The sequence below is a fragment of the Zootoca vivipara genome, chromosome 5 (genome assembly GCF_963506605.1).
Source record: "Zootoca vivipara chromosome 5, rZooViv1.1, whole genome shotgun sequence".
In the NCBI taxonomy this organism is placed as follows: Eukaryota; Metazoa; Chordata; class Lepidosauria; order Squamata; family Lacertidae; genus Zootoca; species Zootoca vivipara.
Window position 1 is genome coordinate 31,274,881 of NC_083280.1, and position 15,454 is coordinate 31,290,334.

Here is a 15,454-nt window from a genome sequence, read left to right on the forward strand (position 1 = left end):
TACTGCCCTCTAATTTTTATACTTAGAAAAGACAACATTTATAGGCAGTCACAATTAAAATTGCTTAAATGCTTTCAGCAGAAGGATGAGGAGTGATCACATGTGGTCAGGCTTGTTTCTTTTCTTTTTTTTTTGTTGGCAAATATACACAACAGTGCCCAAAATGCTTCCTGTGACACCCATGATAGTTCTGATGTCAGCAATATTAAAGAAAAGCCGTAGGTTCCCATAGGAAAAACAAAAAAAAGCAGCAGTAGACTCACTTGGGGGAAACATTGAATTATAATTGCTAAATGGTACTTGTGCTTTCGGAATTTTCCTGTTCTGACCCTGAGATCCTGAGAACGTAGAGAGACGCAGTGGCCAGCTGAGCTTGGTAAATGTTCTTTACCATGTGAAAATCTTTCCTTTACCAAAGCCCTTCTTTTATTAGATTCCCTTAGATCTTTGTTTATCAAAGGGCTTTAAAAAACAGCAACAACAACTAAGGTTGCAAATATTATGAGCCTTTCATGTGTTGTTATATGTATAGTCTTAATATTAATCTGTAGGATTAATGTTCACATGTGTAGAATTAAAATAGTTTTATCAGGTATATGTTGCTGTTCACATTGAAATATGAGCTAGAATCTACTTGAGAATCTGTTGATTACACATATGCTGCACTTTTTGATATTTCATTTCCTTGTGACCTGTGTGGATATCCCACTGTGTGTATATGTACCTGCAATTCAGGATAATGCTTCTGGAATAGGCTATGAAAGCTTGTGACATCATAAATAGTTTTAGTCTTTAAGGTGCCAGAAGACTTCTTACTATTTTTACATACACATCTCATCATTAGCACACACTTTTCAATTGTTTGCTCACATCGAAATTATTTAACCTTTTCAAAACGGGCCACAGATGATGATGATGATGATGATGATGATGAAGATTTACATTTTGAAGCAAGATGCACATACAAAAATCCCTTTTCCTAAAATGCAAGGATCTTTTCTTTGATGGCAACAATTAATGCAATATAAGCAATCTGACAACTCTTGTAATGCAGGTAGGGCTGTGTTAAGTCATCAACTACGGTAGCACAGAGAACTTGTTTTGGCAAGCCTTGGTGTCTTGGCAGGCCCAGAAGACACTTGAGTTCACCACTAAGTAAGATATTTATTTGGATTTGCTCTATTTTTCATTCCAACAGACGGAGCAAGTATAGTAAGGCCAAGCAAGAAGCAGATGAAGAGAAACATTTGAATCAAGGTAAAAAACATTGATGCTTGGTTTTCCGATCTGGTTCAGAAAGCATGTCCTGTGTGTGTTCTGAAGCTTAGAAAATAAGAAATGACATTTCCTTAGATGTGACTTTGCAGCTTGCTTTCTCCAAAGCTGAGAATTTGTGTCCCGGTTCATAAGCTGCATTGGTTATGTGGCTTCGTAGTTGGTAGCCTTTTCCAAAGGGTAGACACGCATCTCACACAAGCAGCTCCTTGTAAAAGCAGCGCGTAATTGTATGTGATCAACGTAGTGCCTAAACATACCTAACGAGCAGAAAAGAGCCTCTTTACTTGAGGAATATTCAGTGGGTTGGGAGACATGAGGTCATACTTTCACATTTCTTTCTTTTTTTATAGCGTTGCAAAATTTATTTGGAGACTGGATAATATGGAGTGGGCTTTATATCTCAATGGGACTTATTCCTGAGTAGATGTGTTTAGGATTGTGCTGTCGATTGAAGTTACAGTTTGAGGTTCAGTGTGGTGAACTGAAGCAGATTGAAAAGTTCTGGTTCCCATATAGATCCGGGGCATGAACAGCCATGTATCTTTACCAATATTCTGCTCGTTTGTTTTTTATGCTGTCACCAAAAAGCTGTGTTGCTGCTTAAAATATACTCGCTCAGAAAACCAGTTGCTTGCTGTTTTACCATTGCTGTGTTGCTATTCACACAACTCACAATCCAATCCCAAACCCACTTAGCTAAGAGTACATTGTTAATGTGTAAAAGCTTTCTCCATTGTACAAAATGAACAGCACTTTGCCCTTTTATCCTAAATTTATTTATTTTTGTGATAGGCTGGCCTTTAATATAGTTCAGGTACCAGATCAGTTCATTCCCAGGGCAAAGCTTGATTATATATTTGAATGTATAAAGAGGACACATCTCTGCATATTAAGGCAAATGACTGAATTTTTGGGGGTGTGTATTTATATCGTCATCTAGCCTTTTAACTGTCTACTGCGGATATATACTAATGATCCTTCATTTGTACATGGATTACATAAGTAGACAAGGCATCTTTGTGTTGCAGGTGTTAGAACGTATGTTGACCCCTTTACATATGAGGACCCCAACCAAGCTGTGCGAGAATTTGCCAAAGAAATTGATGCTTCCTGCATAAAGATTGAAAAAGTCATTGGTGTCGGTAAGCTCAAGTCATGACCATGTTAGACACTAATAGAGTCAAAATGATGGAAGGTTTACTGTGGTTTTAATTTCCTGGGAATTATTTCATTTCATTTATTCTTTATTTGGCAGTTTTCTATCCCACCTTTCTACATTTTCAGTCTTCAAGATAACTTGCAAAGATGTTTGAATAAAGTTGTTTACCTTCTCAGCAAGCGTTTTCCATTCTTCAGTGAATGAATTTCGTTGAATAAAAAAACTGTTTTGCTGTTGTTCATCATAATCAGCAAAATGAAAACCCCAAAGGAGATCGGAAAGTGTATTACACATACGAATAACCAAAACTGAAGGTTCTAGAATCTTCTAGAATCTCTATGGCATTGTGGAGTTAAAATCACACAGTGACTTAGTTGTCATCAGGTACTTCATGGTTGGCCTTTGGGTCTCCCTTCTCTGCAGGTGAATTTGGCGAAGTTTGCAGTGGCCGTTTGAAGGTGCCGGGAAAGAGGGAGATCTGTGTTGCTATCAAGACACTGAAAGCTGGATACACAGACAAACAAAGAAGGGACTTCTTGAGTGAAGCCAGTATCATGGGACAATTTGACCACCCCAACATCATCCACTTGGAAGGGGTGGTTACGAAATGTAAGTAGGACGCAACCTATTGCCAAAAATGTGTGATCATGTCTTTGACCAGGACAGTTTGGAAGTCACTATGAAATTAAATCAGCACAAAGCTTTTTGCCATTCCTGCTTTGAAATGACAGATGGCACAGATCCACCGATAGCTAATAGGAGGAAATCAGTGTAGCACTTGTCATTAATCTTGTTGTCAGCTATAAATGGTTTTATGGTTGCAGCCGATACCCTATCTTTGAGCAAGTTGTGCATAGTTTTACAAGGAAATGTAATACTGCACGGTTTTAAGGGGTAAGGAGGAATGTGATGGAAGGATGCTTTGGTTTGAAGTGAGGTTTTTTCCACCTCTTTTTATTGGTATGCCAGGTGGGTACTTCTGAAAGTCATCTCTCCCTTTTTAGGTTTGCAGTGACTTTCAGTCAGATGAAGGGAAAGCAGATGGTAATCAATGCACCTAAAATATTTCATAAGAGACCAAGCGCAATAAACCTGAGAGCTTTTATGCTTTAAGTCTTTAGGCACAGATGTAGGGAGCAGGCCTTTCAAAAGAAAATAACCCTGTCCTTAGCACGAGGCATGTTTGTGTGCTCTTTCTGATTTTCGTCTTTGGTGCAGTTGCTTTTATTTCAAGCAACACCTGGTCAAGAATATATCCTCCCCCCTTCTCTCCCTTTTAAAGATGATTAGCAGTCACTGTACCAATGAACGCCAGTCTAAGCCAGGAAAGAGCAAAACCCCACAGTCGTGATTTTCAAGCCAGAACTGAAATGCACCTGGGAAGCTTGTAGACCCAAGTAAAAGTATGCTGGAGAGGCCCTCACTATTTGAGGTGGCTCTGATCCAGATAGATCACTGGATATAGCTTCAAAACATGGCCAGTATTTTTTTCTTTTTTAAAAAAAGAGAGTATCTGTTCATATTTCAGGTCCTATTTTTGTTAGCACTGCAGTCGCTGGTTGTAGGGCAGGACTTTTGTCTGTTTATTGTTGTTTTTAATTGTCTTTGCTTGAGCAAAATATTTGGGAACTCACACACACACACACACACACACACACACACACACACACAACTTGTAGCGTATCCCAGCTATACCCCTGACCGTTTGGTCCAGTCGCAGACGACTCTGGGATTGCAGCGCTCATCTCACTTTATTGGCTGAGGGAGCCGGCGTACAGCTTCCAGGTCATGTGGCCAGCACGACTAAGCCGCTTCTGGCCAACCAGAGCAGCGCACGGAAACGCCGTTTACGTTCCCGCCAGAGCGGTACCTATTTAGCTACTTGCACTTTTACGTGCTTTCGAACTGCTAGGTTGGCAGGAGCTGGAACCGAGCAACGGGAGCTCACCCCATCGCGGGGATTCAAACCACCGACCTTCAGGTCAGCAAGCCCTAGGCTCAGTGGTTTAACCCACAGCACCACTTGCGCCCCCTTGTGAAAATGTAGCTCTGTGCTATTGTTACTGTGAGCAAGCAGCGTGCCATTCGGGTGCCAGAGACAGGAGCAGGTTAGCAGTAAAATACCTGGTGTTAGTGAAGTTAAAACTTTATTTAAAGAAATGAAAACAATACAGACCTTGTGTTCCCAGCAACTCTTCCCAGTGGGTCATGCCCCAATGAGGCATTCTCGAGAACTGATGGTCCCCGCCTTCCCACCTGCTCTCTAAGGCTCCTCCCCTGGTTCCTTCCTTAGCAGCCTAAGGCTTCATCTTCTTGTCTCTCATTTGACCACCCCCTTCATTTTCCTGCATGCTCTGGGAGACCAGGCATGGAAGGAAGCTTCTCGCAGCAGGAGAAGGAGACTCCCTGGATTCTTCTGCAGCCTGCCTCATCTCTGCTTCTTGCCCCCTCTCCTCTCTAGCCTCTGCTTCTGGACTATCTTTTGCCACCATCTCTTTCTCCTCACTAAATGCTGTTACCTCTTCAGCTTCCAATGCCTCCCCCCTGCCTGCTCCCTCTTTTCCCTCTGACCACTCATTGTCATCCCACCACCAATCCCCTGGATCTGAACCCTCTTCCCTTGGAGGCCAGCTTGTTCCTCCCATCACTCCGCTGCCTCCCTTGATTCTGCCAGATTTGAGAAGCTGGTATGTTCAAAAATTACTGCAGAAGAACAAACACCTTAGCTCTGTCAGCTTGTCAGGAATCACAAATTAAACATACCAGTCTCAAAATTCCAGTGAACCCCCTGCAGCATGGAACTAATAGCAATGGGTTTTCATTGTTTCTTAAGGCTTTGTTTTTCCTTTCTAAGGAAATCCTGGTATGAGTCTGGGATGTGTGAACCTCCCTTTCCTCATTGAGAAAGTAATGCATTATCAGGAAGGCACTGAGTTCATTCCAGCCCAGTGGGTTGGATTCAAAGAACTGTGAACAGTCTTCTGCCCATGAAATGTTTTCCCAGTCCCTCCTGCTGCCGTCCCAAAATCCAATACTGGGGGGGGGGGTGAGAGGAATCATGTGGTTTGGGGACATGGCAGGCCATCAGTGGAGGGAGCTGTGGACAGAAATTTCAGCAAATTTTCTTGGAAACCATGGAACCATAGAATTTTAGAGTTGGAAGGGACCCTAAGGATCATCCAGTTCTGTCCCCAGCAATGCAGGAATATGCAGCTGTCCCATACGGGGATTAAACCCGCAACCTTGGTGTTATCAGCAAAACCACGCTCTATAATAGACAGCATAGCCCATTTAGCTACTTCAACCAGTATAGCCTGGATGGACGGGCCAAGGAGTTGTGACTGTGCTTTTAAAAATTGGATCTTCAGCTTCATTGAGGAACCTAAGCCCTTTAAATGAGATGCTTTAATTTGTACAAATATATGCATTTCAGAAATTGATTAAATGGTTAAAGCCTGATAATTAATTGGTTAAAATCATGGTAATGAATTGATAGCATTGGTTTTTTTGAACTATATAAGTCGTGAGCAGGGCTTGTTTCTGTATTTGCTGAAAACACACCGTACTTGGAGCTGGGTGTTTTGTTTTGTTTTTGGTTAACTGGCTATCTTATTTGGATATTAAGCAGAGCACTATACTACATCAAATCAAAATGTGCTTAAAAGCATACATGTTACAAGTATATTTTGTTCAAAAAGAGGTTTCTTTTTAGGCCACCGTGTGTTTGCTATAGACAGTGATTTTCATACCACCTTGGTAAAACAGAGGAATCAACAAGGGAATCTTTGTATTGAAATCCCACCGAGGCTTTTAACACACACACCCCAAAGCTGGTACAGCTGTAACAGTTATAAATGAGTGCATACTATTTGCATAATGTACTTGTCGCTGTAGTAAAATGATTTTAAATTCCCAGCAGAAGGTGGGAGACCAAACCAAGTGTCTTCTATTGCCTGGCTCCCTGTAGTTCATGCTTTTGCTAACAAACCATCGTAGGCACCTCCAAGCCATCACCATTTGGCAAACAGAGTTTCTTAAGTAGACATTTATCTCAATTTTCCCCTGTATGTTTACAGAGCGTTGGTGAAAAATGGGTGCGTTTAAAGTTTCTGAAATTGCAACACAAGATTGATTGTTGGGGCAGATGTGTAGATGTGTGTTTGAGAGAGAGAGAGAGAGAGAGAGAGAGAGAGAGAGAGAGAGAGAGAGAGAGAGAGAGAGAGAGAGAGAGAGAGATGAGGAAAGAGACTAGTATGAATGCACTATTAGTGGCAAGTCAAGTGCTATTAATAATCAACTTCATGATGACGACAAGCTACCCCAATTAAACTCCATGGAGAAAAGTCTATGGCTACATTTGTTCATATTGTATGGTTCCTTTTGCAGTCACAATACGATGGTACTTAAATCAAACAGGTCCGCCACTGAATCCAATACATCATACTTTAAATAATAAAGTTGTTTAGTGCTGTCCAAAGTATGCAATCAAATTCCATCAAACATTGGATCCCTCCAATTACTCAGTTCCACACAGGGTCTAGCATATGCTGACTGCAAAATCACAGTCCAAGAGGGATAAGACAGTGCTTTGACTCCATCTAGACCTTAGGTGCACTAACTAATGGAGTTGTGCATTAATATATTCAAATGAAGAGTGTCTCTTATTTCTTTAAATTGACAAAGTACCTTTTTGATTGCAGAAGGTTAATTAAAACCTATTTAGATGTATTTGTTCTGTCAAGTGACTCTAAGTCACAGTTGCAAAGTGTAAATGACATGGGGAAATATGCAGATTGGATCTGAGTGGGTTCCTTACTCACTGATGAATATTGGGAGGGGTGAATGTTCATATATCAAGAGGGTGGTTTCCCTCAGCCTTTGCCTTTAAGTACTGTATTTGTATTCCTGGCCAGAATTTCTAAGCTCATATTGATACAGCTGCCCTGGATTTTTGTGCATGTGCACAGGAGGAAAAAACAACTTTCGCTCATGCAAATAAGATAGTTAGGGCTGCAGGTGCTTGATTTCTATTTCACTTTAACGTAAAGACTGGCTTGCATACGTAAACGTGGAATAAGATGAGGGACATGAATGTTTTGGCACTATCTGAAGTAGCAAGGGAATCATGAACATACAGGTTCTGTGGAGAAGCTGGCCTCAGGCCAGCTGTCCCTAAATAAAAGTGGAAAAGTGAAAGAGGTACAGGCTATTAATATGCCTTAGCATACTGTTTTCTAATCAGAAAAAGTTATTTCTGAAATAGGAGCTCCTAGTAGAATTGCAAGTGGAGGTAACCTGCTGAGTGAAAAATGTGCTAATGTAGATACAATTATAGGAGCTATTCCGTGTGAAAATATTTCACAGACCTGCAATTTTCCTAAGCAAACGTTTGAGCAGATTGTTTTTTGTTGTTTTTCTATTAAAATATGTTTCCTTTTACTCCAGATCTTTCCACACGCAAACACATACTGTTTACCTAAATAAGAGTATACGTGAAAGCCTCACCTTCTGATCCATTCATGGCATGTTAGAAAACAAAATTAGACTGGGAGAGTTTTAGAAAAAATAGCTACTCTCTCCCATGAATTCCTGTGCCTGGCTAACAAGCCCCATCTTAGTCTTTGAGAATTGTGGATCTTAGGCAATCATTAGGAATGCTCACACTTTAGAACTTGAAAGAAGCAATTCCCTTTGAGGACAGTTATGTGAAATGGGTTGGTTTGTAAGTAATGTAACACTAAACTATGGAATGGGCCTCAGCTAGGCCTTGGGCTAACAGCTCGTCCTTCCCCCTTCTCTTTCCAGAAGAAGGAGTGCTGGCATATATTTTTTATTTCAAGGAATCCTGGCTGGCTGTTTCATACAACTGTGGTTTAAAACAAACCATAGCCAGTTTTTAAATAAGCCAGATTCAACCATGAATCATAAAGCTGGCTTTTAAACCAGCCCAAGTTTGTTTTAAACTATCATCTCTATTTTGTTTGTAACAAGAAGCCAGGATTTTTGGACACTGAAAGTAAATGGTAATGAAGTCCTTATCCTCACTGTGCAGGTAAACGAGGGAGAGTGTATAAGCCCAAGGCTTCACTTGAGCTCATTCTAGCACTAAACCATGGTTTAGGGTTCTGTGCAAACCAACCCATTATGTTTGCAAGGTGTTTTAAGGACAAAGTGATGCCATGCCAATAGCTGCTATTATTAAACATACAGTGGTACCTCGACTTACGAACGACTCAACAACCAAATTTTTCGACTTACGAATGGGGCAAATGGCTGCATGCTTACGAATTTCTCGACATCCGAACGGAAACCTTGGCGGTTTTAGATAAGGTCTTTTCGACCTACGAATTTTTAGATGGGGTTGCTTCGACTTACAAATTTCTCCGTTTCCAATGCATTCCTATGGGAAATCGTGCTTTTAGACTTACAAATTTTTCGACCTACGAAGGTGCCTTCGGAACGGATTAAATTCGTAAGTCGAGGCACCACTGTATTAATAGATTATATTTAATCATCATGGATTTAGGCAGCAGGGTATCTGGGAAAGAGTCATAACCACTGCTCCAACAGTGGAAAGAAAGTTTTACAGGCAGGATGACACCTGAACCACCAATAACTTATTGACATGCCCAAGGAAAGTTCATCGTAGACAAAGTGGGGCATTCTGGGGCAGTGATGGGTCTAGCGAATTCAAAGCCCCCCTTTCCCCTGACATAGCCCTCCAAATTTCCCAGCACTATGCCAGTGCTTCAGCTGGTGTAGTTTTCCCTCCCATTGAAGTCAATGAGAAGCAACATGATAAAACTCTGCTCCTACCACCCGCCCTCACCTCAGCAAGCTGGCAGGATGTAATGGTTACTCCATCACAGAGTCTCTTCCTCATCCCATGATAGGATCACTCTAGAATAACATCATTGTGTGCAACGCAGCGTTAATTTACAGTTCTCCGTTTCTGTTAAAGTGTACGTTGTCTGCAACATAGTTCATTGACTAATTTGACCCTGCCTCCTTCAGTACGGAGGAAATGGGTAAAGCATGTTTTTACATGGCAAAATAAGTGCTACAGATTAAGTAAATAGAAGGGAAATGACTGTTTATGCCACACCTGAATCTGCGCTTACAGCTGACAGTCCACATCCTTCAAACCATAACTTTGATTTCTCTCAGCCAAATGCCTACGGACATACAAATTCCCTAGCAAACGATGCAATTATCTTTACATTACTCTGAGTGCAAATAGGCCTATTTGGGTCTATTACTGCATCACCATTTCTTCTTTAGAGAGCAATTATGGATTCTTAAATTCTCTGGAGACAGTGGTGTGTACTGTAGTTAAAGACCTTGTCAATGAGTCAGCTAAAGTGTTAATTTTCTGGCTGGAACTCTTGAACACAGCAGCCTTGCATTATTTCTTTTCTGGCTCACTGGAGCTGAGGAAGAAGCTTGGAACTTTTGGAGTTACGTTTTTATGATTTTTTTTTAAAAAAAATAAAACTGTCTTCCTCCCCTAATTGTCTGCATCTATGAATTGTGTTTTTTTCCCCTCCAAAATTTCTAGGCAAACCAGTCATGATCATAACTGAGTACATGGAGAATGGTTCTTTGGATGCCTTCCTCAGGGTAGGTGCCTGTAATAGAATAAACCCAAAGAGTTTTATTATGATATCCTTATCATTAAAGATGAGACAGAATTAGGCTCGTAAGGTGCTTACTAGTGTGCTTTTCTGCAGGGAGGGGTAGGAGGGCAGGCAGCACAGAGGTGAAGTATAAAATAGTAAGCTCTAAATAATCCATGTTTAATCAGAAGCAGGTTTGATTAAAATGCTCATTAAAAAGTCTCACGGTGCGGCCGGCTAATTAAAACTGGAACATTCCACACATCCCAGGAAGCTAGTACAATAGCCACCGGACTGTGCTTTGCTGGTGAATTATAGGGCCAGTTGGCAAGGAATGCAGTAATGTGGTGGTACAGTTCTTAAAAAGATGTGACCGCGGTTCTTAAACTGTGCAGCAGGCCCCCTTTGACAAATGGGATCCTGAGAGGGGCGTGAAACAAAATCTCTGGGGAGACACAGGCTCCTCAGGTAGGTTCCTTCCTTACAAGCTGCTGGATAGCTTGAATTCTCACTATTGGCGAACCCTCACAAATCCACATTTTGTGGAGGTTGCTAGATCCTTAATCATCTCACAGCTAAGAACATGAGAAGAGCCTGCTGGATCAGGCCAGTGGCCCATAGTCCAGCATCCTGTTCTTACAGTGACCAACCAGATGTCTGTGGGAAGCCAGCAAGGAGGATCCTAGCACTCTCCCCTTCCTGTGGTTTCCAGCAACTGGTATTCAGAAGCATTTCGGCCTCCAACTGTGGCGGCAGAGCACAGCCATCAATAGCCCTTTCTTCTATGAATTTGTCTGGTCATTTTTTTAAGCCATCCAAATTGTTGGCCATCACTGCCTGCTGTTGGAGCGAGTTCCATAGTGTGATTTGGCAGAATAATGATTAGAAAGAGCTGTTACTTTGTTTCTGTGGTTTTGGTCAGCATTTACTCCCTTAATGCCGGTTTGATCATACTATCCCAAGCCACCAAACTTTGCAACCATGATACAACCAACTCCGAACACATGGGGATTGTTAGTTCTGGGTTCAGCAGGTATCCGGAGGGTGGAAGAAAAGTGTAAGGCTTAAAATGTTTAAGAACCCTGAGATAAAGACAAGGTAGGATATATTATTTCGCAGTTTTCACTGCAAATGTTACACAGTTTCTTATTTATTTATTACAGAAGAATGATGGCAGATTTACCGTAATCCAGCTGGTAGGAATGCTTCGAGGCATTGGCTCTGGGATGAAGTATTTGTCTGACATGAGCTACGTACATCGGGATCTGGCTGCTCGAAACATACTAGTGAATAGCAACTTGGTCTGTAAAGTTTCTGACTTTGGCATGTCTCGTGTTCTGGAAGATGACCCCGAAGCAGCCTACACTACCAGGGTAAGGCACGAAATATTTCAAGCCATTCTTAGCTATATCACTCATTTTCACATCACTATTTAATGTACATGCAAAATACATTTGTAATCACAACAGCCCTGAAGTTGTATAACCTGCTGTCAGGGGATTGTTGCGGCTACTCTCAAGTAAAGACGCTACAGTCCAATCTGTCTTTTAAGGTTTTATTGTGCATACTATTTACAGTGCAGAGATAGCAGAAAACATGACCTCCAGTCACTCGCAGAATCCGGCACTGGTGTCCTTCTGCTTCGGGGCCAGCATAATAGCTTGGGGACCCCAAAACACTGCCCCCTAAACCTGCGTTTGGGCGCACACCTCAATTCGGGCGCCAGAAGCGGCTGCGCTCCCTCTTCCACCTGTTGGCTAGGGCAGTGTAGGGGCTCTGATACATCGCTGAGCCTTCCTTCCTCCACTGGCTGGGGCGGTGCAAGGGCTCTGATGCCTCACTGAGCCTTCCCTCCATTTCACTTCCCTCGTTCCCCCCTCCTGACCCGCTGCTACCGCTCTCGCTGGGTGAGGTGCTGGTCAGGATGACGGGGGAGGCTCCCTGTAGGGAGTCCCCCTGACACCTACATATACTCCTGTGTAAAAAAATACTCCTGTGCTTCTGACATTCCAATGAGCCAGTGTGGTGGTGTGGTTAAGAGCAGTGGACTCGTAATCTGGTGAACTGGGTTCACGTCCCCACTCCTCCACATGCAGCTGCTGGGTGACCTTGGGCTAGTCCCACTTCTTTGAAATCTCTGAGCCTCACTCACCTTACAGAGTGTTTGTTGTGGGGGAGGAAGGGAAAGGAGATCGTTAGCCACTTTGAGATTCCTTAGGGGAGTGAGAAAGCGGGATATCAAATCCAAACTCTTCTTCTTGGACCAGTCAGGGACATGAGGGTTTCTTGCAACCATGACTTCTGGGACATTGATACAGATCTGGCCTTTTTTGAATATGGATAATAGAATCATAGAGTTGGAAGGGACCCCAAGGATCATCTAGTTCAACCAGCTGTCCCATCCAGGGATCAAACCTGCAATCTTGGCATTATCAGCACCATGCTCTAAACAGCTGAGCTATCAAAGCTGATATGGTCACCATGATCCTAATCCCCATGTGCTCATAAAGCTTCATCACTATCCATACAACCACCTCAGGGGTAGTTCTCTTACATGAGTAAACTCCCCTCTGGAGAGTTAAAAGGTCTTGATTGGTTTATTGGTTTGCAGGAACCAGCCACACTGGAGAAAGCCTGCATGCAAGGTGTGCCTGACATACAGAAACATACAGGCTCCGGTTACATTATTTCAGCCATTGTGTTTTAAGTTCTTTCTGCTTTTGGAAAGATTTGAGTGTGCCAATATGATGGAGGACGTGCCTTGCATGCCAAAGCTCTCAAGTTGTATCCCTGGAATCTCCAGTTACATCTGGCAAAGAGGGCTTTGTTAGAAACCCTGGAGGGACACTGCTGGTTACTGTAGGAAGTACCAAGTTACATGAATCACTATTGATCCTGGTGAGTGTAGGTATCTACATATAGACAGACAGAAAGAAATAGAGATGTGTGTGTGTGTGTCTGTGTGTGTGTGTGTGTGTGTGTGCGTGTGTGTGTGTGTGTGCGTGCACGTATATGTGCATGCATATCTAACATTGCTAATAACACATACCTGGTGGCATTCTTTGTCATTACTAAGGACAAACACATTGCCATTTATTACAAAAACAAGGGGAGCTTATGTAAGTCACATGGGTTTGTGTGCCAGTGACATCAGTGGCATGATCCCACATGCTTATGTATTTATGTCTGATGCCTAAAGATGTAGAACATTAAGATTTTATATGCATTGTTTTACTGACATTGCTAGATGGGTTTTAGTCATCAGCATGTAAAGTCTAATGAGGCAAATACTGCAGCTTGTAAAGCAATATCCTGATGATCACAAACATCCTTGAAGTTTATACACATCAGGATAAAAGGAGGTACGAGGTTTATAATGTAGATTTGTAATTTTTGTTAGATGTTTTGCCATTTAAATGCCTGCAATTCTCCATCTGTTCTCCCAAGTGCAGAGATTGTTAGGAAACCCAGTTTGTGCTGTTTAATTCTCACATTTCCCCTGTAATGAACATGCAGTTCATTAAATTTGGGGGTGTGGGGGTGTGTGCAATTTGCCTTGTGAGTGTTTAATGCTGTCCAGCACTGCAATTTCCCACTAACAAGGGCAGTGGGGTTTTGAGCCAAGACAGATTTCGAGAGAGCTGTGTTCAAACAGAAGGGCAGGAGGCAAAGCATTGAAAAGCCTCCCTTTCAATTTGGTGAGTGCAAATATAGTAAAGTGTTTTCTCTCCCAACAGAACTACAACAAATATCTATAATTTGCATCACAGTACATTGTCTTGTTTTGGTATCACTATTCAGGACAATTTGGATGAGTTCCACGGTTGAGTAACCAGAAGGAATCTCAAATTATAATTGTTCTTTTTTAAAAAACAACAACCACCCGTTAATACTATAGAAAGCCGAGTCAATCATAAGGGTTCTGTTGGTTAAATGGAATTTTATCCATTGCTATATTAAATGAAAGAAGCTGTAACTTGGCCACCATTCAGAGGCACTGAAAACCATGAGTGCAAGAAATCTACATGTGTTCTCAGGATTTCCTGCAGCAGCTATCATCACCAATGTGTTTTTCAGCCACCCCCAATTTGATGGTTCTCAGCCAAAGCCTGCTTGTTGTGCTGCCTCTGGGACTGGTAGGAATGCTCCCACGAGATCTCATAGGGCAATCCAACTTCCTGCAAGATCTCATGAGAGAATCCCCACCGTACCCACATATAGTTACATTTGTGCAAATTAAATGTGTATAAAATGATAGCACTGTGTCTTAAGACAGAGCCCACTGTTCACATCCTTTCAATCTTTGGGAACCCCCATTTACATTTTAAATCTCCTTGTTCTTTAGACAGTTGCTGATTTATAAGAAGAATTTATTCAGGACCTTTTGATAAGGGTGTTTGTTTGTTTGTTTGTTTTAAAGAAGAAAAGATTAAAGTTCATTTGATTAGCCCTATGCACATATCTGTTGACAGTCTCAATTCTAAAAGGTTGCCGAGCCATGACAGTTGTTCCTCCTCAAGTGTTGTTCAATAAGACTAGGTCTTCTAATATATAAATTCAGAGTTCCATGTTGTTTAAGGGACAAGTCCTGTATGGCATCATGAAATCACCCCAAGGGTCACAAACTAGTTATCAAACATGTTTGGGGTTTTTTGTGATAGTGGCATGTGGGGAATGAATGCAAATTTTGCAAGCTTTCATGGGAGCACCATATTGATATATGGGAGAACCGGGGGGGGGGGGGGGGAGAGAGAGGCAGGAATATGAGATCATTAGCTATGATAGAAATCATGAAAGCATACTGGGGGGTGGGAAATGATCTGCAGCAATAAACACAAAATCTTTCTGTGAAACTGCAGAAAACCTAAAACTCAATTAAGAACACCTTTTTCATTAGCATAAACAAAAGGAGAAATCTTTTTTCTTTCTTTCAAGAGAAACTAAATCAAACAATGAGGATGGTATTACTTTTAATCCATTACTAAATTATTAATGTTTTGATTAGACATGCTTCACAACAGCAGCTCCCAAATGTTTTACTTAGGAACAAATAGCGTATGTGCTCAAAAAGCACTTGAGGATATATGACTTTGGACAATTTGTTCACCGGTTATGGACGGATTCCAGAGTTCTCTGATAAGCGTGGGCTGCAGCTGAAAACATATATGTTGAAGAACTGGACAAACAAGCCTGGCAGTAGCAACAGACACACAAGATCACACTAGCAAAGCTCTTGCATTCATAGCAAGTATCAAAATATTAAGTATGCAGTTACTGTATAATCCTGTGACCGATACTTTGTGAACTCCTAGCTGCATTAATCTAGCCTTAAGAAGTGGAATACTTACGTGCTGGTAATAATATTCCAGTTTCCTGGTTCCCATACCTGTGACGGAAAGCC

General features: G+C 41.7%; 1 protein-coding gene across 1 annotated transcript in view; it reads left to right on the forward strand.

Annotated features, from left to right (window-relative positions):
* EPHA4 (EPH receptor A4) overlaps nt 1-15,454 on the forward strand; it is a 156,755-nt gene that overhangs the window by 125,260 nt on the left and 16,041 nt on the right. The window contains exons 9-13 of the mRNA XM_035132510.2: nt 1,199-1,257; nt 2,307-2,420; nt 2,861-3,046; nt 9,996-10,057; nt 11,217-11,426. Of these exons, the coding sequence (XP_034988401.2) occupies nt 1,199-1,257; nt 2,307-2,420; nt 2,861-3,046; nt 9,996-10,057; nt 11,217-11,426 (631 nt within the window). The remainder of the gene's footprint in view (nt 1-1,198; nt 1,258-2,306; nt 2,421-2,860; nt 3,047-9,995; nt 10,058-11,216; nt 11,427-15,454) is intronic.